Source organism: Geotrypetes seraphini, chromosome 2 (assembly GCF_902459505.1).
Source record: "Geotrypetes seraphini chromosome 2, aGeoSer1.1, whole genome shotgun sequence".
NCBI classification, from domain to species: domain Eukaryota; kingdom Metazoa; phylum Chordata; class Amphibia; order Gymnophiona; family Dermophiidae; genus Geotrypetes; species Geotrypetes seraphini.
In genome coordinates, this window is record NC_047085.1 from 492,153,480 (window position 1) to 492,178,720 (window position 25,241).

Here is a 25,241-nt window from a genome sequence, read left to right on the forward strand (position 1 = left end):
CATTTCATGTTTAGACTACAGCAATGCATTATATGAAGGCATCACTAAGAAAGAAATAAAACGTCTTCAAATTATTCAAAATACTGCCATTAAAATTATTTCAAAAGCTCGAAAATTCGATCATGTCACACCACTTTTGATCAACGCCCATTGGCTTCCCATATCTCACCGAATTTCCTATAAAATAATGTTACTGACACATAAGACCATAACTTCCAGCCAACCTGATTTCATCAACAGATTACTAATCCCCCACCCACCCCCCCATCGTACATTACGTTCATCTAATCAAAACCTGCTATCCATTCCCTCTTTAAGACACATTAATACTATGCGCACTAATATCTTTTCTGTTACGGCCCCTACCATCTGGAACTCAATACCAAATTATATAAGAGAAATTTCATCACTTGATAAATTTAAAAGTAACTTGAAGGCCTTTCTTTTTAAAGACGAATTTGGAGTATAACAGTCCTTCTAAGGACTGCAATGGAAATTTGTTCCTTGCCATTTTTTCATCATTTTAACCTATTTTACAAAGTACCAGACTATTTATTTTTTGTTCTCCTTCTCTTTTTCATTCTACAAATGTATTTCTGCCCTTTTCCATTTTGTATCGGTATGTTAATGTTTGTCTGTGCGTTTGATCATCTGTAATAATAATTGTAATTTGTTTTTAACTTATGCCCTCTTTATTCTTTGTTTTTATATTATGTAAAACCGCTTTGAATTTTGATAAGGCGGAATATCAAATTTTTAAATAAACCTGAAACCTGATTGGACTCTTGGGCATTGATAGTGTTCCAAACAACACAACATCATATGACAATGACAGTGAGACTGCCATTATCATATTGATTTGACCTCATTTGAATCTCCAAAATCTAACAGCCTCTTTTACAAAGCCGCATGGCAACAGCCCCGAAGCCCTTTAAATCTCTATGGGCTTCGGGGCCACTAACGCAGCTTTGTAAAAGAGGCCGTAAGTATCAAGGGACAATAGAACAACAGATGATCCAGTGTCCCTATATCAAGATGACAATGCCAGCATCTATTAGACTTAGAACTTAAATTTAATTTCAGTCCACTTTACATTACATTACATTAGGGATTTCTATTCCGCCTGTGCCTTGCGGTTCTAGGCGGATTACAATAAAGATGATATCTGGGCATTTCCAGTAGAATTACATTACAGAAGAGTAGATTACAAGTAACAGTGAAGAGTTACAATACATTCAATATCGCAGCAGATGTAACATAGCAACGGATTACAATAAAGAAGATATCTGGGCATTTCCAGTAGAATTACATTACAGGAGAAGAGTTAATTACAGGTAATAGTGAAGAATTACTGTACTTTCAATATTACAGGAGAAGTTACATAGCAACTGAGTCAATTTACAACTGGTGGAGAATAAAGAATTACAATATATTCTAGATTACATAAGATGTTACAAGAGCTGAGTCAAGTTTCTTCGGGTGGAGAGTAGCATCATATGCCTATAAGCGGAGGTGTATTTATTGTTTTGATGATTGCATGATGTTGGTTAATTAATGTTGATGATATGGACAGTAGGGGTGTTTAGTTTGGGTTGGATAAAGAGATTCTATTCCCAAAGGAATTGTTTGGGAACTCATTAGATGGCGTTTTAGATTGATGGGAGATATTTTTTGAACAGTAGTGTTTTTATTTCTTTTCGGAACTCTTTTATGTCTGTAATTTCGATCAATAATTTTGAGATGTCAGAGTCAATATTAGCTGCCTGTGTTGGACTGCTAATTGTCACTCTGCCCTTTTGCATTTTCCTGTGTTTCTCTCTTTTCTTTATTTATACTGTAGAGTTCTCCCTTTTCCTCTCGTTTCTGTCGTCTTAACTGATGATGTCATTTCTTTGTTACTGTTTGTTCCCCCCTTGATTTTATGTACCACCACCTTGAAATATTTGATAAAGCGGTATAAATTTTTTTTAATAAACTTGGAAACTTTTTTTCACCTAAATACCTACACCTAAGTTAGGTACCTAATTCACAAAGAGGAGCCTAACTTAGAAACACGCCCATGATCTGCCCCCTAATCACACCCACTTTTAGGTGGGCGCCTACTTTTTATAGAATCGTGTTTTTTGAGTTAAGCACCTAACTTTTAATTAAGTACAATTATAATCAATTAAGAGGTGTTAAGTGTGAATTATCAGTGCTAATTAAGCCTATTAATCAATTAAGTTAGGCATGCCGATGTAGGCGCCTAACTTTAAGCGGACTATGTAAAATCTGCTATTCTGTAAGGGCGCACTTACGCACTGTGTCATTTAATTGCTGCAAAGTGTGTGTATGAGGGGGGGCTCACATGGACGAGGCATAGGCGGAGCTGCCACTTCCGTGCCCAACTTACAGAATAATATGTTACATGCATCCAGTGGCATGTGGTCAGGGCCTTCAGGGAATTCACCCCACCCCCTGAAGGCCCTGAGGGCACTGCTCTGAATTTTATTGGTTGAGCAGGCAACAGGCAGATGCTGCTCAGCCAATCAAATTCAGATCAGTACTGCCAGGGCCTTCAGGGGGATTCAGAGAATCCTCAGCCCAAGAACCCAGCTTTTTTTTTTTTTTTGTTTGTTTAATTTTTGTTTGATGCAATTTGACTGGTTGAGCAGGCTTCAAATCAAAGTGCATCAAGCAAAAAGTAAACAAAAAAATTAAAAAGCAAGGCTCTAGACTAGAGCTGGGGATTCACTGAATCCCCTGAAAGTCCTCACTGCAAACTACTGCATGCTTCCTTGCCAGATTCATGTGGGTGCAGTTATGCCAGGCATACAGCTGGTTTAATTGCAGCTACATAAATGCTAGGTTCATTAATAACCAGATACATTAGTATTCTATAGAGGAAAGTAGCGTCTATAGTACCAGTATGTTTCTTTATAGAATAAGATCCTACCATGCCCCCCCACTGGAGGCACAGAGTTACAACAACATAACATTTTGTCTTAATACTTAATGCCACTGTGTAGATCTAGTAGCATTATAAAAATAAGTATAATTATATTATTACAAAAGAAACACCAAAGATCCTTCCTCCCACATCTGGACCCCACATACCTTTTCACTCCAGAGTGCCTGATTGCTGTGTCCTTCTGAGAACAAGAAATCCTGGAGGAACCTTAGCAGCTTCAGAACATTCTGCGTGAGGCTGGGCAGTGCAGCTGGCGTCGATGCCTTGATGTCTGTGAAGGCAGATTCCAGCATCATCTCCAGGAGGCTGAAAAGGAAGGAGAGATTCACCAAAGAAAATGAACGCTGGCATTTTTAAAGGATCTCTTTCAAGAAATTCCTTCTAGAGGCCTGAAAGTCTAGTTTGAAATTATGTGGCTCCTTGTTGTCAGTTAATCCCTCTCCCCAACACTCAGCAGTCAGAAGAACGCCACATTAAGTAAGCTCAGGGCCAGTGTTGGACATGTTGGGACTCAGAGCAGAAATTTACAAATAGACCCCAAAGTCTGCCAGCAAGCACTGCTGCCTTCAGGTCTGGGCAGGCTTGAGGCCCTCTCTGGCATGAGAGCCAAGTGCAAGTAACCTGTTTGCATCCCCTCTAATGCCAGCCCTGAGTAAAACTAATCCTGGAAAGAATATTTCCTTCTTATATATATGGCCATTTCTCACTATTTCCACAATAACTTTATATTTTTTGCACTTTGAAGTGCTGTAGAGCTGTTCCAGAATTACAGGTAGTCTTTGCATGAATTCAGAGGCGGCTTGTTTTGGCTCATTTTTCACCAATTGCCCAGAATCTCTTGCTACTTCTTACATGATCCCACTTGCTCATCTGAAATATCCCTTTCCACCACCAGAGAAAGCTTTATCCACGCTGACACACCAACCTCTTCTTGATCTCGTCCGGTGGTCGCACTAGCTCGCAGGCCATGCCCAGCTTTGTTAGGACTGAGAAGACCTGGCCACGTTCCTTCCACGCCCCATCATCGTATCCTTCCACCCCCCTCCATGTCACCGAAAAGATGATGTTCGTCAGCAGGTTACACAGCTCCTCCTCTGGTGTTTGCTGCCAGAAAACCAGTATGCAGTGGCAGGCGCAAAGACGATACGAAATGACAAAGAAACAAAAGGGCAGAAACAATTAATAAGTGCAAAATGTAAAAACGAAAACAATTTACCAGGATACTTCCAGAATGGCTAATGCTTGCTATGGTTCATCCATTAGCAATCTGCAAGCAAGAAACTAACTGGGAAATTAAGGAAAGCTTGAGATAAGTACCTAGGATCTCTGCGTGATAGGTAGAGTAGATGGCATGGATAGACCATATGGTCTTTATCTGCCTCTCTGTTTCTACATTAAGACAATGGTGGTGAGCATGTTCAAGTAGCCTGGATGTGAAAGGGAGGAAGGTGATGGGACAGTAGTTGGAAGAGCAGATAGGGTCTAGGGAAAGTTTTTTGAGAAGTGATGTAACCACAGCATGTTTGAAGACATCAGGAGCAGTTGCAATGAAATGCGATAGATTGAGGACACGACAGAAAGAAGGAATGACACTAGAGGAGCTAGAGCTAAGTAAATGGATGGGAATAAAATCAGAGGAAGAGGTAGTGAGTTTGGAGGAGGAGATATGACATACAGTTTCCTCTTTCACGGTTTTAGAAAAGGTGGCAGGTGATGCACGAAATTGCGACAATGAAGTGAGGAAAGAGGAGAAGGTGGTGCTGGGTGGAAAACTCAAGATTATAACTTGTTGTGAAAGTACTCGGCTATAGTCTGGGCCAACAGAGAAGGTGGAGGAGGGGGAGGTTGGAGGTGGAGGCACTTTGAGGAGGGAGTTCAGTGTGACAAAAGGTGGCGAGGGTTGGAGGTAAGAGTTTGTCAGATGGGCGTAGTACTCTTGTTTAGCAAGTGCAAGAACAGACTGGACGGAGGTCCACAATAATTTGAAATATATGAAGTCAGTATGGGGGCAGGGTTTTAGCCAAAGGTGTTCAGCGGAGCAGGCACAGCAAAATACATAATAGATTCTGAAGGTCAACCAAGGCTGGGGCTTGGTGCACCTTACAGTGCATGGAATGGGAGTAGCAAGGATATCCAGAGTGGAGGAGACAATAGTATGAAAGGAATTCACGGCCTCGTTGACAGAGTCAGATAACAAAGTGGACGAGGACAGATGCGAAACGGTGGTGGAGAGTGTGCAAGGTTCAACAGCCTGAAGATTTCTAAATTTGACTTCAGTTTTCTCGATCGTGGAGGGGATATTTGTGAGGGGGAGGAGAGGGGAGACAGGGGTTTTGTTGATCCTTGCTCTGTATTATTTGTGATTTATAAAAAGGACAATTGTACAGAATATTGTTTCTTTTTTATACTTTAATAAAATAAGCTCAGTATAAAATCATAACTATTCGAGGCTTGTGCGGATGGATCAGATGGTTTGCGGGGACGGGGACGGGGACTGAGCTGGCGGAGACAGGGACCAACTTTTTCCCCCACGTCATTCTCTATGTCCAACTTCAAGAACAGTTTATAGAATCTGGGCCAAAATGAATAAGACTTACATGAGGCTATGGTTTATTCTTAGACCACACAAACATTTCCTGTTCAAACGCAAGGAACAATCAACTAAGAATGTCAAATTGTGAAATACACCCAGAATTTTTTTAAGAGTGGGAAAGGGAGACGTTTCTACTCTGTCACTTTTTCCTATTTCGTCTTCTTCTGAAAAGACCTGTCGAAGGACAAGCAGAAGTCAGTAGAGGTGACTTACCTGGGGGTTGCTGGTGTTGGAGATATTGTCACTAGGCAGAGTCTCCTGATAAATGCTTTCGTCCAGCACATTGGACAGGCTGGAGCTTTTCCGAATCCGCATGCCTGGGAATGGTTTAAAGGCCTCCAGTGGGGATGGTGTTCCTGGAAGGCTGACTGGAGTCTGGTTTCCACTCTCTACAGTGGCATTTGAGCTGGTGCTTGCTAATTCCATCCGAAGGTCAAAGGGCGATATAGAAAAGGGAGAAAGTGGATGGTAGGAATTGTCAAATTGGAGTGTCTCTCCAGAATGAGCTTCCTCTGAACCTGGAATATCAGTGGTATTGGATGAAGAATGACTAGCCCGATCCAAGGAGTCAAAAGACTTGAAGTTATAGGAGCGAAGTGACTTCTCCTTGCTATTGGGAGACATGGAATGGTCTGAAAACCCTTCAGACATGTCCTGATCAGAGGCATCGTAACCAGGCGGGAGGAAGACATCGGCATCTGGAAGGTCTGCTCGGAAATTCATGTTGTCCAAAATCTCTTTCACAACCTCAGAGCCCAAGTCCTTGCCGTGATCGGAGTCTTTAATCAGATCCAAGCAGTAGCTGTTGGTGGAGCTGCTAAGACTGAGCTGCCGAGACTCATAAGATTCCTTCACGTAGAGCTTGGTTAAGGTGTCCTGCCAACCGGCTTGCTTTGCCAGATGGCGCACGATATCTTGTTGAGAATAAATCAAATGAAATAGCTAAAAGAAAGAAAAGAGAAGGCAGGCTCAAGAGTGAACTGATTTTCTTGTACAACAAAATGTACTCTCCTATATGCCTGTCTCTAACAAGAACCGTGTATGAGGCTACGCTTTTATTCAGTAAATATTTATTTTGCAGTGGAAAAGATAATCCTTCTATCAGATCTGCTGAGTCTCAATCAATAGCTTCTTTCAGAAGTAGATGACTGGAATGGAACAAGTCTAAGTTTTGGGAAACCTTTTGATTATACACAATTATTCAGCAGGAGAAATCGCTATATCACAGAATCCTAGAAAGTGCAATAGATAAAGACTGCAAGACACCCCATTTATCAACTCCCAGGATACCTTGGGGCACCACAGACCTGACCTGATCTAAGGCCTTACCTTGGTTTTCCCACTGGCCAAGGCTCTGGCCTTCTACATTTGGATATCATTTCTGACTCCACCAAGAGGACTTATTTTTTTTTTTTTAAGAGCTACTTCCCTACCATTCTTCTAAGCCCACTGCCCACCTTTTGAGGCTTATATCAAAGATTCCTTGTTATCTCTGGGCCCATCAGTCTTCTTCTGTCAATATTGTCTTAACATATGGGGGCTCATTTTCAAAGTACTTTATGTGTCTAAGTGCTTTGAAAATGAGCTCCTAAATCACTTTTTTTTCTGATATTTCAAGATCTCTGGATTTACACAGTGCCACTCCAGAAATCCAATCCATTCTTCTACCAATAACACTGTCTGCATTTTGTCCTTTAAACAGCATAACCTTAGCCAGTGGCATAGCGAGGATAGGAGGTGCCCGGGTGGCGATGCTCCCCTGAGCTCTCCTCTCTTTCCGCGCCACCCTTCTGCACCCCTCACATCACACTCGCACCCTCCCTTCCCACCCACGCCTCTTAAAATCTTTGCACGCACGAGCAGCTTCTCCAGCCTGCTGCTCGCACCGGCATTAGCTTTCCCTCTGATGTCACTTGCTGACCTCATGACCCAGAAGTGATTTCAGAGGGAGCCAGGCCAGAGAGAGCAGCAGGCCAGGGTAGTTACTCGCATTGGCGAAGATTTAAAGAGATACAGGGACAAGGAAGGGAGGGTGTAAGCTTGGTGGGGGGGGCAGAGAGGTTCTGGCACCCCCACAAAGATGGTGCCCAGTGCAGTCTGCCCCCCACCCCCCTTTACTTTGTCACTGACCTTAGCTAACCTGCTTCTGCGAGTCCACTTTAGTTGGCCTAACCAAAAATGGAAGCAATAGGCATGGTGGGTGGACATGTGCACACAGGAAGGAAAGACTGAAGCAGCCAGGTGGCCCAACACTGAGTGAGTGGAGAAGGCTGCTGAGGGAGGAGATTTCCCTGGGCTCTGCCTTCAAGGTGGGTCCGATGCTGGCCATGGAAAAGTCAACCTGGGCTCTGTGGTCCAGCATCTCCCTCCCCTCCTTCCAAATGTCTCTCTGAAGGGGACATTGGCAACAGCGAGAGACAGAGACTCCCATCATACAATGCCTTCAGCTGACCAGGAAACCTCCCCTATGCCAGAATGTTACATGAGAGGGGATCAGGTTGCAGCAGAGGGCAGGTTTCCTGGTCAGCCACAGACAGCATGTGAGAGTCTCTGCCGGTGGGAGGTGGCAGGGCCAAACATTCAACATTGTTTTCCCTGGGCCCTTCTTTGCCTCTCAGTGGCCCTGGCGTGGAGAGACTAGAGATCAGTAAGAAAGACCCGAGACTTAAATTAAAACACAAATGAGATCATGAGACTCAGCTAGGGTACAGAAAGAAACTCAATACTAAGAGCACATCACAAAGTGAGGCAAGAAGATGGGCAACTGTGAAATGAATGTGAGTCTTCAGACTTCTGAGGAGATGGATCAGTTCAAGGGCTTTATCCTGGATACATTACTCTGTTATTATGTGAGCCCACTAGGGACAGAGAAAATACCTGTACATAAATACGTGAACTGCTTTGGTTGTTACCACAGAAAAAATGAATATCAAGAATCTAACAAACAAACATAAAAACAGAATACTGGAAATTTCAGAACATCAAAAGTTAAAAAAAAAAACCAAAACCAAAACCTGGCTATTGTTTAAATTTTTCTTACTGTATAATTTGGAAAAATCAGCTAACCATAAACCAGCAGTTTTAATTTGGAAAACTGTTTTAAAAACTAGGAAGCTGAGTGCCCCATAACTTTGGCTCAGGCTGAAGTTGCCACATTAGGTTTCTATAGAAAAAAAAAAAACCAGGGATCGTAAATTTAAGGATGAAAGTCAGAAAAGAGTCCAAAATATCTATAAGAAAGTCAGTCTTTCTTATAGATATTAGGTTTCTAGGCAGCCTTCGAGCAAATTCTCATTTCGATGCCCGCTGGGCAAAGAGGAGCCCTGTGAAGCTGGGCTTTGGCTATATATTCACATTTCTACTCTTACCTTCCGACAGACGTCCAGTCTCACGGTGAGCTCAGCTCTGTGGGAGAGGAAAACCACCGCCACCAGGTCCTTGTAGTTTGGGCATGAGTCTTGAATAGAATCGTAAAAATAAAATTAAAGTAAAAGGAATACCTCAGTCGGGCGACACCATGACTGAAATTTCCCCTGGTATCTCCTAAACTGCTCAGAACCTATGGCCTGAAATACAATACCCCCCTCCCCCCCCCCGACTGCTGAAACAGAAGGGTAGACCATTAAAGAGACAGGTTGTCCATATTCCAGGAGCACCCTGGGACCCATATCAGAAAACACTATCTTTTTTTTTTTTTAATATAATTCTTTATCCGTTTTCAATCTTACATCAAGTGCACAAACAATAAAACAATACAATTAAACACATCACTTGACAATCTTTCTGATTTATCTTACAATACATAGAATTACCACCCTCCTCTCCCATCATTCCTCTATTATTTCCCCAATAAGAAAAATGTAAAATATACCTCCCCCTCCCCCCAATCATTAGACGGTGTATATTACAATAGAAAATGGTGTTTACTCATTACAATAAGAAGTTAATGGCTCCCAAATTTTATTAAATTTCTTATAGCTTCCTTGTTGTATAGCTATTGCTCTTTCCATTTTATATATATATATATAATGAATTCCACCAGAAATTATAATTGAGTCTACTGTAATTTTTCCAATTACTCGTGATATGCTGAATGGAGACTCCTGTCATTATCAATAAAATGGTTAGAATGGTTAGAAAACACTTTCTTATAAATGGCGTCCAAGACACAGGCGCTCAGGAATGTGATGTAGAGCACCTATCAAACTTCATTAGGCGCTGTTTATAGAATTGAATCTAGCGGTGCCTGAACCTTAGGTGCCCCTTATTTACGCCAGTGCTTTTTTTGGCCTAAATCAGACCTGGGCAGCTCTGGTCCTTGAGGGCCGGAATCCAATCGGGTTTTCAGGATTTCCCCAACGAATATGCATTGAAAGCGTTGCATGCAAATAGATCTCATGCGTATTCGTTGGGGAAATCCAGAAAACCCGATTGGATTCCGGCCCGCGAGGACCGGAGTTTGCCCATGTCTGGCCTAAATACTGGTACCCAAGTCCACTTTAGGCACTTACACACGAAAACACACCAAAGGTCTGCCGCTAACCATGCCCACTTTCTTTTAGGCGCATACCGAGTTAGGCGCCTACCACCCAATTCATTTAGGTTAATTATAAAATGCTAATTGCTTGTTATCAGCACCGATTAAGCTTTTTAAATAATTAACCCCCCCCCCTTTTACAAAACCGTAGCGCGTGTTTTAGCACCAGCCGCGGTGGTAACAGTTCCGACACTCATAGAATGCCCATGAGCATCGGAGCGGTTATCACTGTGGTCGGCACTAAAAAACATGCTTCAGTTTGGAGGGGGTAAGTTAGGCACCTAGATGTAAACGCTGTTTCATCACTTCAGAAATTTTAGGTATTGTCCATTTTGTGTCAATACTACAGTTATTGATGCTCAAAATCCCACTCAAGGTCTATGTATAGGACCCCTGAGGAAGGCAAAGCATTGCTGAAACACGGCCCATGTAGGGTCTTGTTTCAACACTTTGAACAATGAACATATGATGTTAATACTTGTAACACCTTGAAACAGACTCTTGGCACCTTATATGTATTTGGTTTTATTTTTGTTTCTATACAATATTTTGAAGAATAAAATTATTATTATAAAATTCTGGTTACTTCAGGAACCCATGTTCCACTTTCTGTTGCTTTACAACAGTCCATAAGTCTTTATTAAGATGGACTTGGGGGAAAGCCACCGCTTATTTCTACGATAAGCAGAATCAAATCTGGTTTCCTCCTTGGGATCTTGCCAGGTACTCCCTGACCTGGGTTGGCCACTGTTGGGAAACAGGATACTAGGCTTTGAGAGGAGTATGGCAGCTCTGATGTTCTTATCCAGTTTGAGATCAGCATTGTGTTTTTTCTGTAGCAGGGTCACTGCTATGGAACAAGTGTCCAGGACACCTCAGATTTTGTCCTACAGTTTTAAGAAGAGTTTAAAAACTCATTCGTTTCTGCAGACTTTTCTCTATGTTTTACCGAATTATGTATGTTTGTGATACTGCAAGGCCAAAGACAAACCTAAATATGCCAAAACTAATATACTACAAACACACCCAAAATTAGACAAAACTTCAAATCCCCTCTCAAAACAAGCCCAGCAATAACCAAAAAATTGTTAATAGGACAAATCAGTACGGGCCAAAAAGTTAAATAATTAATAAATACTTTTCAAGCCCCAGGCAGGAAACTTATAGGTGACCAGCACCAGGTTGAATAACCTAAATAAGTCCTGCCAAATTTTGGGTGTGTCTGTGATATTGTAAGCCAGGTAAAGTTTTTAAATAAATAATTAGTACAACCTCCACGTGTACATGCGACTTTTCCCCAGTTCACATCCACTGGCAAAGTATATGCCATTATGTCATATTATTTACATGCTTAAGCACGGGAATGATTTTATAAAATTACTTCCTATGTGGTAAATGTACTAAGGTGGGCTACATAGAATTTATTTAGTAGTATAGAGCTTACTGTACTGAGGCAACCAACCAGGCTAAGTATTTCTCTAACTTCTGGTGGTAACTGCTGTTAGACAATCAAAAACTGGGACTCAATGTAGCTCGTCTGGGGTTTTAGTGCTATGTGTCCCCCTCAGTCTTAAGAGTTTTTGATCGATGTATCAGAGGTAGTGGTGTAGTGAAGGGGGGGGGGGAAACCGCCCTGGGTACTGTCTTGGTGAGTGAGCTGGCACTTCTTTCCTAGCTACCCACCTCTACAAATCTTCACCAGCAGCATCTCCCAACTGCTGCTCACGCTGACTACAGTTCCTCTTCTGACGTCACTTCCTTCTTGTGGGGCCAGGAAGTGACGTTGGAGGGAGAGCTGAGGCCGGCGTGAGCAGCAAGTAGGTGATGCCGCTTGTTGCAGGTGAAAATTTGGCGAAATGGCTAGGTGGAAAGGAGGAGAGATGCTGGCCCCGCAAAGAGGTATATGGGGAAGTGGGGGGGGGAGAAGAGTGTAGGAGGTTCACAGTGTTCAGCAATGCTGGATGCCCCCACCCCGAGTGTATCCTTCCCTCGCTACGCTGCTATTGTATTGTTCCCCACATTTTGTAATTTTATTATTATGTACATCGCTTAGAATTATGATTAAGCGATTAATCAAATCTCCATTAAACTTGAAACTAATCAGAGGAAATGTGAGAAATACAGCTGGAATACTGCCTCTTGAGCAAAACAACCAGCTGATGATTCCTAACTCTGTGTTACTCAGGAATGTTTTGTTTTCCGTCTTCCCTCCCTCACTCACCTCAACTCCCACACCAATTTGGCCTCTGTTGAGAACAGACTAGGACCGGACTAACCTTTCACTTTGGCATGAAATGAGGATGGTAATGGAATAGTTGGGTGAGAAAAGGAGAAAGGCTTTTAAGGGGGGGGGAAAGGATTAAAACAGAACAAAGTGACAAATGTCACCAACAGGTAGAAGGCACATGATACCTGGGCCTACTTGCAGAGGCTCTAGGGCTTTACCTGAGGTCAAGACTTGCTCTGAGAGGCAGCGAATGAGCAGCATGGACACCGGAATCTCGTTCAAGTACGAGATGAGCCCCTGATAGCCAATGTCCTTCAGCTTAAGCCGATGCTTGATCCTCTCATTCACCTTCTCAAACTTCAGCATCTTAAACAGGATCTAGGCAAGAGACGGCATCTGTCAGGGGGGAAAGGGCCTGAATCCCCAAATGCACTACAGTCTGAGGTCAACACTCGGAATATCAAGGCACAAATCGTCAAGGATTAAGCACCTATGGCCAGCTTTTTCCTGGCTGAGCGCCAAATTTAGGTGTCATAATTCACAAGGTACCAAAATTCAGTTGACTCAAAACTAGGTATGGATAGGTCAGGGCATGGCTGGCTCAAGAGGCTGGGGCGCCCTGGACTAACTTTTGATTTTGTGTCCCCCCCCATTCCTGCCTCACTTGCCCTGCTTCCCACCAGTTCCAGGGAAGGGGGGCATGCGTGTGGCAGGGATGGGTGGGGGAGGAGGACCCCCCATCCCGGGCATCACTCATCCTCACTACACACTGATCAGGCTACACACTCTCAAAATGCTCAGCAGCAAGTCATGGGCTTATTAATATCAAGGGCTGGAGTCAGAATAGCACGAAATACATTATCACAAGAACAACATCTCTGCCAGGGAATGCAGTAGCCAAGTCTGGTATTGCAAATAACAAAGGGAACTGTACAGACCCCATGTGGTGTTTACTGGGACCAACCAAATTCATACTCCGACATACCATACCCAGAAATAGTTTTTTTAAAATATAGGATGCCCACACTGTGCAAATGAAATTGAATGAGTCCAAAACAAGACTTCTTTGGCTCGGTCCAAAACTAGATCACCTTCCCACCTCCATCCCACTACCCTCTGGCTCCTCTCTGCAGCTTGAGTTCTTGAGCAAGGTCTTGGGCATCATCATTGATTCCGCATTGTCCTTCAATGACCACCTCCAATCCTTGGTAAAAAAAATGCTTTTTCAGCCTTCACATGCTGAGGAAAGTTAGATCCTGCTTCCATCAAAAACATTTTACCCTCTTTGTCCAATCCATCATCCTCTCCAGATTGGACTATTGCAACTCTATCTACTTAAGCCTAACTAAGAAAAACCTCCAACAGATTCAGAATGCCGCGGCCAAGCTCATCTTCGCTAAAAGTAAATTTGACCATGTCTCCCCGCTCCTGGCCAAGCTCCACTGGCTTCCGATAATCGCCAGGGTCCACTATAAATGCGCCTGTTTAACTTTCAAAATCCTATATGGTATCCTCCCTCCCTTTATCCTTCTTTCTTGGAATTCCTTAAACCCTAATACCACCAGATCCTCCCACAAATTAAAACTATCCTTCCCCTCGCTAAAAGGCATTTCCCACACAGGAAAGCTAGGGACCTCCCTCCACTTCAAAATCACTGAGCTCTGGAACAACCTTACCTCCCCTCTTCGGAACTTGAGCTCTCTCCAAGTTTTCCGCAAACATCTGAAAACCTGGCTTTTCTCAAAAAATGTAAGTCTCCCTCCAACTTAGGAATCAAGGAAACTCTTATATCTTGGCATCCCAAGTCCTCTAAATTTTCTTCACACTTCTACCTCTAACCCTCTGTTGTAGTTCCTTCCTATTTCTCCTACTGTAAACCGCGTCGAGCTCTACGAACGTGGAGATGATGCGGTATACAAACCTAAGGATTAGATTAGGTTGCATTATTTACAGCATTAGCACAAGTGTTTTCATATATCAATTCTTCCTTCCCTTTCCTCATCCAAACACATTTGAGCAGATAAAGGTTGAAAACAATATCAAGAAAAAGCTCCCCAGAACCAGCTAGTAAAGGTGTGCCTTACTCTGAAGACTCTCTCCCGCACGTCATCGGAGAACCTCTTCTGCACCAGCAGTGAGTAAAGCGCCTCCACGTTCCCAGGCTCGAACAAGATGCCGAAGATCTGCTCCTGACAGGAACTTCCTTTCAGCAGGCCCTGAATTACCTCAAGTGCTCCACACACCTGCAACCACATAGAGGGGAGAAGGAAAGACACGTTACTGATGACTAGCGAGACTGCACCTTTGAAAAACAGCTATCATGTCTCTCCGTGCCTCCAGTTATTTCAGCTTGAAAACACTACTCCGTAGGTATAAACTCCTAGTAACCAGATCCTCAGAAACACCACCAGAGGCTCAAAACTTCATTGCCTCGGGCTTTACGTGCTGCCTCGTCACTGGATCGATTTTTCTTTTATATATTAAAGATTGTTACATAGCTTTATTCTATGTAGTCCTGCCACATGTTTTGCTAGGTAGCTTTATCAAAGTTTTAGCCCTAGTTCATTTTTATTTCACTTACTAGTGTGATGAAAGCACTTATTTAAAAATACTTAATTTCACTTATTAGTATGATGAAAGCACTTATTTAAAAATACTTAAATATATATATATATATAAAAAAAAAAAAATCGATCCAGTGAGGAGGCAGCACTTAAAGCCCGAGGCAATGAAGTTTTGAGCCTCTGGTGGTGTTTCTGAGGATCTGGTTACTAGGAGTTTATACCTACGGAGTAGTGTTTTCAAGTTGAAATAACTGGAGGCACGGAGAGACATGATAGCTGTTTGACCGTAGAGTTAAACATTTTTTGCCAGTATTAGAAAAACAGGGCATAATTACTGTTCAGAAACGGATATCTTACAAAGGTTTTTTGCTAAGTTAGTGGAACTTTAGGCAACTTTAGGGTTATGATTTAGAGCAAGGAGTTCTCGTGGGACACACCCAGCTAGTCAGGTTTTCAGAATACTCACAATGAATATGTATGAGACAAATCTGCATGCACTACTTCCATTGTAAGTAACTTTATCTTATGCAGAACAAGTAACTAGCTCATAATGCTTTTGATAATGCTTGTGGTATATCAAGTGATCGCTGTACAAAGATTGTCTAATTTGGTATTTGATATGGTGCTCAAAGTTAATTTAGCTTGTAGATATAAGGATGAAGGTTAATTTGGTTGATTTTTAGTTATGCCTTTTGAGTTTAGACTCAATAATGATGGTTGTCTCCTAGTTTAGGTCCCTTGATTTCAGATATGGCGATGATTGTCTCCAAGTTTAGGTCCCTTGATTTCAGATATGGTGAAGATTGTCTCCAAGTTTAGGTCCCTTGATTTCAGATATGGCGATGATTGTCTCCAAGTTTAGGTCCCTTGATTTCAGATATGGTGAAGATTGTCTCCAAGTTTAGGTCCCTTGATTTCAGATATGGCGATGATTGTCTCCAAGTTTAGGTCCCTTGATTTCAGATATGGTGAAGATTGTCTCCAAGTTTAGGTCCCTTGATTTCAGATATGGCGATGAAAGTTAGTTGGGGTTGAGGAACTATGATAGTAAAGATTAGGTTATACAATGGTTTTTGTGTGGTTGGAGGCTTGAAAGCACTTGATATGCCACTGAAGGTTAGCTTGGCTAATGCTGGATTTTCATGAAGGTAGGTTGAGGGGTGGCAACTATGGTAACAGAAGTTAAATTGCCGTCTTCAGCCTGTTATCAGCACATTTAATCCCATCACCACACCCAGCTTAAGACAATTTAACCTTCACTGCCATGTACCATCAGTCAACCTAACCTCCGTCACCCATCCATCATCAGACAACCAAACCTCCTTCATCACATCTGCCATCGGTTAACCAAACCTCCATCACCACATTTGCTACTAGTCAACCAAACCTCTGTCACCCACATCCTCCATCAGTCAACCAACCAGTACCTGGTCTTCGTCCTTCACTGCTGTCATGTAGTTCATGACACTTTGCAGCTCATCTGAAGAGAAGTTCTTGGACAGGAAATCTTTGATCAAGCTAAAGAGGGAGATCTGCACAGTTTTCACATCATCTGCTGTAATCTGATTCTCCTTCTGGGCTCTGAAAACAGAACACCAAATTGCCTTGGTTAAAATGGAATAACTATTAAGCCCAAAAACAAAGGGGAGATAAGGAGAAATTAGGTTCTTACCTGCTAATTTACTTTCTTTTAGCTTCTCCAGACCAGTAGAGGTTAACTTTACGAATGGGTATATATCTAATCATGACCAGCAGGTGGAGACTGAAAACAAAACTTTGGGACAGTATATCCTAGCCCCTCCTCTCTATTTCCCTCAGTCTGCCGAATAGCCAAGCAGAACCAAGAACTGGAAAACAACAGACAGAAAAAACAATACTCCGAAAGGAGTAACAAATAACATACCCAAAATGCTGTTGGAAAATGCAGAGGAGAAATTCCCGAAGGAAGAATGTCCCCACAGCTCGCCAGCTAAGCCAGCCGAGCCACAGCCGCTGTTCTTCACTTCTCCCCGGCCCTAGAAAAATACTAGAACCCGCAGCAAAAACCAAAAACTGCCCGCGCAACAGCCCCAACAACAACAACAACAGACAGGGTGGGGACCTCTACTGGTCTGGAGAAGCTAAAAGAAAGTAAATTAGCAGGTAAGAACCTAATTTCTCCTTCTTTAGCACTCTCCAGACCAGTAGAGGTTAACTTTACGAATGGGACGTACCAAAGCAGTCCCTCTCACGGGCGGGACCCCCGAAGGGCCGATACCAGTACACGCTCACCGAACACCGCGTCCCGACGCGCCTGCACATCAACCCGATAATGACGAACAAAGGAATGCAAGGAGGACCAAACCGCAGCCTTACAAATATCCACTGGAGGCACGAGCGACGACTCAGCCCAAGAAGCCGCCTGACCCCGAGTGGAATGAGCCTTGAGAAACTCCGGAACAGGCTGCTGTTTCAGAAGATAAGCGGAAGCAATCGTCTCCTTGATCCAGCGCGCAATAGTAGCCTTAGAAGCGCCAGCTCCCCGACGAGGACCCGCCAGGAGGACAAAGAGATGATCGGACTTCCGGAATTCCTGGGTCCGCTGCACATAAGAGCGAAGGACCCGACCGACATCCAATTTGCGCAGCTGCCGTTGCTCAGAAGAGCCCTCCCGACCACCCAAGACCGGGAGAACCACCGATTGATTGACATGAAAAGGAGAAACAACCTTCGGCAGAAAGGAAGGAACAGGCCGCAAGACGACCCGCTCCCTAGAAAACTCCAAGAAGGGAGCCCTACAAGAGAAAGCCTGCAGCTCAGAAACACGCCTAGCAGAAGTAATGGCCACCAAAAAGACCGCCTTCAAAGTAAGGTCCTTCAAAGAACAGTCGTCCAAGGGCTCGAAAGGCGGACGCACCAAAACAGAGAGAACCAGATTAAGATCCCAAGAGGGAACCGAGGGCCGTAGGGGAGGCCTAAGCAACTTGGCCGCCCGCAAAAACCGAATCACATCAGGAAGAGCCGATAAACGCTGACCTGACACCAACCCTCGAAAAGCCGACAGGGCCGCAAGATGAACCCGGAGAGAAGACCAAGCCAGGCCTCTATCCAGGCCATCCTGCAAGAACTCCAGAATGTTAGGCAGAGAAGCGCGAAAAGAGGTCACTCCCCGCGCCCGACACCATTCCTCAAAGAGACGCCAAACCCGCACATAAGCCCGAGAGGTAGAAAGCCTCCGGGACCCCAACAGTGTAGAGATCACCTTGTCTGAATATCCCTTCTTGCTAAGGCGACCCCTTTCAAGAGCCACGCCGTAAGACAGAAGGGAGACGGGTCGAACATGGGAATGGGACCCTGCATCAGAAGGTCGTCCGAGAGAAGCAGAGGAAGAGGATCCGCTACCAGGTGCCTCACCAGATCCGCATACCACGGACGGCGAGGCCAATCCGGCGCCACCAGCACCACCAAACCCGGATGGTGAACAATGCGAAGAAGCACCCTGCCCACCAGCGGCCAAGGAGGGAACACATACAACAGCCCCTCCATTGGCCATTGCTGGACCAGAGCATCCAGACCCTCGGCCAGACCGTCCCTGCGACGACTGAAGAAGCGGGGCACTTTGGCGTTGCCACCCGTGGCCATCAGGTCCATCAGGGGCTGCCCCCAAGCCTGCACTATCAACTGAAACGCCTCGGCGCCGAGACACCACTCTCCTGGATCTAGGAAGTGACGACTGAGGAAGTCTGCCTGAACATTTTCTACCCCGGCTATATGAGAGGCCGAGAGGTCCAGCAGATGGGATTCCGCCCAAACCATGAGCAGATCCGCCTCCTGCGCCACCTGAGTGCTCTTGGTGCCCCCCTGACGATTGACATAAGCCACCGCCGTGGCATTGTCCGACAGCACTCTGACCGACTTGCCCAGCAACAGGGAGTGGAAAGCCAACAGCGCCAGACGGACCGCTCTGGTCTCCAACACGTTGATCGACCAGGCGGCCTCCTCCGCGGACCAGGTGCCCTGAGCTGAGTGACCCAAACACTGAGCCCCCCAACCCAGGAGACTCGCATCCGTCAGGAGCACCGTCCACTGCGGGAGATCCAGACCCACCCCCTGAACTAGGTGAGGGGTCTGGAGCCACCAACGCAGACTGCAGCGCGCCAAGCCTCGCAGGGGAACCGGAACATCCATCCCGTGCCTCTGGGGAGACCACCTCCGGAGCAGAGCATACTGGAGAGGACGCATGTGGGCCCGCGCCCACCTCACCACGTCCAGGGACGCCGCCATCGACCCCAAGACCTGGAGGAAATCTCGCGCCCGAGGACACCGGGACGCCAAAAGCAGGCGAATCTGAGATTGCAATTTGCTCACCCGGCCCTCTGGGAGGAAGACCTTCCCCAAGGAGGTGTCGAACAGCACCCCTAGGTACTCCAGACGCTGAGCCGGGACCAACCGACTCTTGGAAAGGTTGACCACCCAGCCCAGCGACCGGAGAAACTCCACCACCCGAGCAGTAACCCGGGAGCTTTCCTGCAACGACTTTGCCCGAATTAACCAGTCGTCCAGGTAGGGGTGTACCAGGATACCCTCCGACCGCAAGGCTGCCGCGACGACCACCATCACCTTGGTGAACGTCCGAGGAGCCGTGGCCAGCCCAAAGGGAAGCGCACAGAACTGAAAGTGCCGACCCAAGATCGCAAAGCACAGGAAACGCTGATGAGAGGCCCGAATGGGAACATGCAAGTAGGCCTCCGTCAGATCGAGAGAAGTGAGAAACTCCCCCGGCTGAACCGCCAGAATGACCGACCGCAGAGGTTCCATACGGAAAGAGGGAATCTTGAGAGCCCTGTTGACCCCTTTTAAATCGAGGATGGGCCGAAAAGTCCCCTCCTTTTTGGGCACCACAAAGTAAATGGAGTACCTGCCCGTGCCCCACTCTGGAGGGGGCACCGGAACAACTGCCCTGAGATCTAGCAAGCGCTGAAGGGTCTGGCGAAAAGCCTGCGTCTTCCCCGGAGTCTGACACGGAGAAGCGAGGAAAAAATCCGGCAGAGAGCGGGCGAACTCCAGGGCATAACCGTCCCGCACCACCTCCAGGACCCACTGATCGGACGTGATCTCGGCCCATTTGGGGAAAAATTCGCGCAGCCGGGCCCCCACCGGAACCAAAGGGGGCGCCGGCAAGGCGTCATTGAGCAGGACGGGAAGCGGGGGAACCGGCGGAGGGATTCCCTGCCCACCGACGGGCCCCCCCGAAAGGGCTGCATGCGCTGGAAGAACCGACCCCGGGAAAACCCCGGAGACTGGAAAGAAACAGCCCCACGCCCAGGGCGATACTTGCGAAATTCCCGCAAACGCCCCCGGGCCGCACCACCCCGAGACGCAGGGCGGGCACGGTCCTCCGGCAGACGGGGAACTTTCGAGTCCGACAGAGTCTGAATCAACTTATCCAAGTCCTCTCCAAACAAAAATGACCCCCGAAAGGGAAATTTAGTAAGCTTAGCTTTGGACGCAGCATCCGCCGCCCAAGCGCGCAGCCACAACACACGCCTTGCGGCCACGCCAAAAGCCATAGACTTAGCCGATATCCGCACCAAGTCATATAGAGCATCTGAGAGGAATGAGGCCGCCATCTCAATCTTCGCAACCTCCTGATCCACCAGAGACCAGTCGTCAGACTCTCGATCCAAGACCCGCTCCGCCCACCGAAACACGGCGCGAGCGACCAGTCCCCCACAAATAGCCGCCTGGACCCCAAAGGCAGAGACCTGAAAATTTTGCTTAAGGATGCTCTCCAATTTGCGCTCCTCAGGGTCCCGCAAGGCAGAACCGCCCTCAACAGGCACGGTATGCCGCTTGGAAATTGCCGAGACCACCGCATCCACGACTGGCGAAGCTAACGTAGCCCGATCCCCTTCAGGATGGGATACAGGTGAGCCATGCTGCGCGCCAGCCGAAACGGCGCCTCCGGCGTTTTCCACTGCTCCAGAATAATATCCCGAATATCCTGATGCATAGGAAAAGAGCGGGAAACGGAACGGATCCCCCGTAACAGGGGGTCCCCCACACGCGGAGTCTCCGGCGGCGCGTCCTCAAAACGCAAAACCGTAGAAACCTGTTGAATAAGGTCAGGCAGCTCATCTTTCTGAAAAAGGCGCACCACGGACGCCTCGTCACTGGAGAACGGGAAATCCGACAACCCGCCGCCAGCTTCCGTCCCCTCCAGAGAGTCCTGGAACTCCTCAGAAGGGTCCAGGTCCTCCTCCAGACCGACCCGTTCCTCCGACCACAAATTCTCGTCCCACGACACCCGCGGACGCTTGGACAAGGGAGGCGGCGGAGGGGACGTCACGCCAGACGAAAGAGGCAAAGCCGCAGGGAGCGCGGAGGAAAACCCACCCCCCGAAACCCCCTGGGCGCAACCGGGACCCCCAGCCGCCTGAAAATAGGCTCTGCATAAAGAAAAGAAAAATTCAGGAGAAAAACCCCCCGAGGGTCCCAAGGGACTCCCTGCCACAGCAGGGGACCCAGCAGAACCTTGCCCCTGCATAGTCAAAACAGGGGGAAGGTCACCTGAGGTGGAAGACAAAATGGAGGGGCCAGACAGAGAAGATGGCGGTTTTCCCGCCAAAAAAAACTCCCTCCATAGCCTGAAGCGGCTGAGAAACCTGAATAGTCTCAGCCGCTAAAGCAGGCAAGCCGGCATCAGCTGTCAAAAAATCAGCTGAGAGGGAATCCTTCGGGGAATCCCTCCGTGGGCGGTTGTGGAAGACCGGGCTTCCCCACTGCTCCAAGCCGACTCGCGAGGCACCATCGGCGGGGAGCTCTGGGCGCCTGCAGCCGCTGCCGACGGAGCTCCACCACCTCACCGACCCAAACCGCCGAGTTCAGGCCGGCCGCGAGTGCCTCGCGGCTGGACTAAAATTGTGGCCTACTCCCCCGGAGAAGGGCACAATTGCTCCATACGCGACCTAGCTATAAAAAAGTGCTGGTTACATGAAAAAATACAGTAAAATACAGTTTTCTTAAAGGGAAACAACCCTTCAGACCAGCACTACCTCAGGATTTTTTTTTTTTTTTTTTTTTACAGAACAGACTCCACAGGCTCTCGAAGCAATATGCCTTGCTTGATTTAGGGGGCAAGGGATACTGCTGAGGCTCCTCTAAAAAAATGTGGGGAGGTGGAAGAAGTGGGGGGAGGGACCCCGCTCGTGACCCGCCGGGTTTGACACCCCCGAGGTCGGACGAACCCCCAAACAGAGTCCGCCCAAGCTCCGTCCGGCTAAAAACAGGGACAATAAACCCCCTAAACAAATTCCAACAGCCCTACCAAGGGAGATGGGTACAGATCACTCAACACCTGCTGGAGACTGAAAGAAGACTGAGGGAAATAGAGAGGAGGGGCTAGGATATACTGTCCCAAAGTTTTGTTTTCAGTCTCCACCTGCTGGTCATGATTAGATATATACCCATTCGTAAAGTTAACCTCTACTGGTCTGGAGAGTGCTAAAGAAACCCTAATAGTTGTTACAAATCCTGCCTGCTAACCAAAAAGTTCAATCAAAATACATTTTATAAACATTATAGTGAATAGGAAAAGCTTTCAGCAGGGCTGATCCAGGTCCAAGAGTATGAAATATTCACTCATGACCGCTCTCCCTACCTCACAGTACCTTCCAATCATGTGCTCAAACTAAAAATGTGAATATAAGGTATCCTTTATCAAGTCTCTTCATTCATCTATATCTTTGCAAAATTACCAAACTCAGAGCAAGGAAACCATGTACCAATTTGCAGAAGTCAAGTAAATATACAATTCCAAGCAAAGCTTGCAGCCTATCTTGGCTGAAGTCAAGGCCATTGCTCAACATTTCGATACTATCATCCTCAGAAGCAGTCCTCAATTCTTAATACAGCCAACTTAACTCAAGGCTGGTTGGCATTTTTAATGGCAAGCGGAGAATGCTGGCCTTGTGTGAAGCTGGGCTGTATTAAGAATTGAGGACTGCTTCTGAGGAAGACAGAATCAAAACGGAGAATCTGTTGAGTTCAGCCAAGATAAGTTGCAAGCTTTGCTTGGAATTGTATATTTACTTGACTATGCAAGTTGACAAACAGGAAAGCATCTTTCTGCTGTTGCTGTAAGCAGAGCCCACTCACCCATAATGCCTCCTAATGGAGTCCAGGAGGTACTGTGCCCCGTACTTCTTCCTGACCTTCTGCTTGTGCTCCTTTACAATACCAGACAGGTATTGAATGTGACCTGTCAGCACGAATCAGGACAACAGGAGAATAGAAGAGAAAAACAGGGAAGGCATATTATGTGTTATTTATTTTCATTATGAGCTTTCATCCAATCAGCTTAAAGCAGTTTATGAAATAAAATAAGAGAGGACACATTACCTAATCTGACAGCAAAGTCACTGTTGCTCCAGATGCGGAAATCAAAGAGGAGGTGTTGATACAGGAGGTGGAGCAACAGGCTGTTGCCCTCAGAGGCCACCTGGTCCATCAACATCTGGGATGCCATCAACACATTCATGTCCATCATCAGACTAGTGACCTAAGAGAGGGGAAGAATCCCAGTATCGGAACATGCTCACCTAAACAGGAGCAAAACAACAAAATGATTGTGGAACAGAAAATCGGATGTACCGGTTTGTAGTCTAATAAATGTCTAAATAACTTAAAAGTAATAATCATAAAAACAATCCACAAAGGGCGTATAAGTCACAAGGGACCTACAAGATTAAAAAAAACAAATAATGCATAAAATACAAATGACCCAACGCGGGCTGTGTTTTGGCAAAATAAAAATGCCTTCCTCAGGGGTCTTATAGGGTCCTTGGCTGTCTTAAATATAAAAACATAAAAGTCACAAAAAAATCCAAGTGAAGAGGCTACAAACAAGCGGCACAACTCACAAGACTCCAAGGCTAATGTCTTGTGAGCTTTGCTGCTTGTTTGTAGCCTCTTAACTACTTGGATTTTATGGTTTTAGATTTAAGACAGCCAAGGACCTCATAAGACCCCTGAGAAAGGCATTTTTATTTTGCCGAAACACAGCCCGTGTTGGGTCATTTTAATTTTATACATTATTTGATTTCCTGTGGGTCACTTGTAACTGCATACACCCTTTGTGGATTGTTTTTAAGATTATTGTTTTTAAGTTATTTGGATGCTTGCTAAACTACAAACTGGTCCGTCCGATCTTCTGTTCCGCAATCTTTTTGTTGTTTTGCTGCTTCATTTCCTTTGTGGAACCTTTTGGTGCTATTTGGATTCTGTTGTTTTGCCACCTAAACAGGAGTACACACTCCAAGAGAGAGGAAGACCATGCAGGCCACACAAGAAAGTTATGAGACTCAGCAGTAACCAGCATAGACTTAACCAAACCTTGTAGACGTCGCTAGAAAAGAGGACTTGGATGTTTCACTGAGTTATCGCTTTTGTGCTGATGAGCGGAGGATACATCTAAAACTGCCTGGGAGATCTCCGCTATGCTATTCTGGTCTACTCAAAATATCTTACGATATCAATACTCATCTCAATCTGATGGCCCTAACTGAGAATAATGCTGCAACTCTATTGTAACCCCTGTTACTTTTCTCCCCAACTCCCAATCAAGCTTTTTAATTGTACAAAAGCTAATTCACAGATTCAGCTAGCTACGGGGCTTTTTGTTACTTTAAAATAGTAGATGCATACAGGCTGATCCGGTGGTGTTCGGTGCCATGCAGAAGACTGAAGCACAAATCCTAAGCCCGTTTGGCTTGGAGGGGGACTGGAAATGGGGAGGGAGCCCAGTGGCCAGACGGGGGCTCCTAAAGGAACAGTGATCAGTGGCCCCTGTCTGAGGACTATCCCTTAAATGACTGGGCTGTTGGTGTGTGTATGCTGAGGGGAGAGGGTTTATAAATAAAGGCTCATGGCACTGAAGCCTAACCAAATTTGGTTTAGAATCATCTGGAAATCCACATGAGCAGGAGAAACTGAAAGGACTAATGCCAATGTTCAACACAATTTCACCTTATTCCAGGCTCTCTTATTTATTAATTTATTTATCAATCACTTATATCCTCAGTGGTTTACATTCAGGTACTTTATCATATTTCCCTATCCGTCCAGGCGGGCTCAAACTCTATCTAGTGTACCTGGGGCAATGAGGGGATTAAGTGACTTGCCCGGGGTCACCAGGAGCAGCGAGGGATTTGAACCCACAACCCTCAGGGTATTAAGGCTGTAGCTTTAACCACTGCGCCACACACTCCCACTTACGTTTCACTTATACGTGGGATCAATCCATACACCTTAAATGATCTTCACTTCAACCAAGTCTCATCACAATTTTTTTTTGTCTCAGTTTCGACACTCTCACACAGTGACCTCAACGG

The 25,241-nt window shown here is 45.8% G+C and overlaps 1 protein-coding gene across 3 annotated transcripts in view; it reads right to left on the bottom strand.

Annotated features, from left to right (window-relative positions):
* The window catches only part of NBEAL2 (neurobeachin like 2), a 408,006-nt gene that overhangs the window by 121,516 nt on the left and 261,249 nt on the right, over window positions 1-25,241 (bottom strand). For all 3 annotated transcript variants that reach the window (XM_033931896.1, XM_033931894.1, XM_033931895.1), the window contains 9 exons: window positions 23,251-23,410; window positions 23,008-23,110; window positions 16,299-16,452; window positions 14,392-14,550; window positions 12,526-12,685; window positions 8,912-9,000; window positions 5,757-6,485; window positions 3,876-4,054; window positions 3,097-3,256 (listed from right to left, as the gene is read on the bottom strand). In XM_033931896.1, coding sequence (XP_033787787.1) covers window positions 3,097-3,256; window positions 3,876-4,054; window positions 5,757-6,485; window positions 8,912-9,000; window positions 12,526-12,685; window positions 14,392-14,550; window positions 16,299-16,452; window positions 23,008-23,110; window positions 23,251-23,410 — 1,893 coding nt within the window. The remainder of the gene's footprint in view (window positions 1-3,096; window positions 3,257-3,875; window positions 4,055-5,756; window positions 6,486-8,911; window positions 9,001-12,525; window positions 12,686-14,391; window positions 14,551-16,298; window positions 16,453-23,007; window positions 23,111-23,250; window positions 23,411-25,241) is intronic.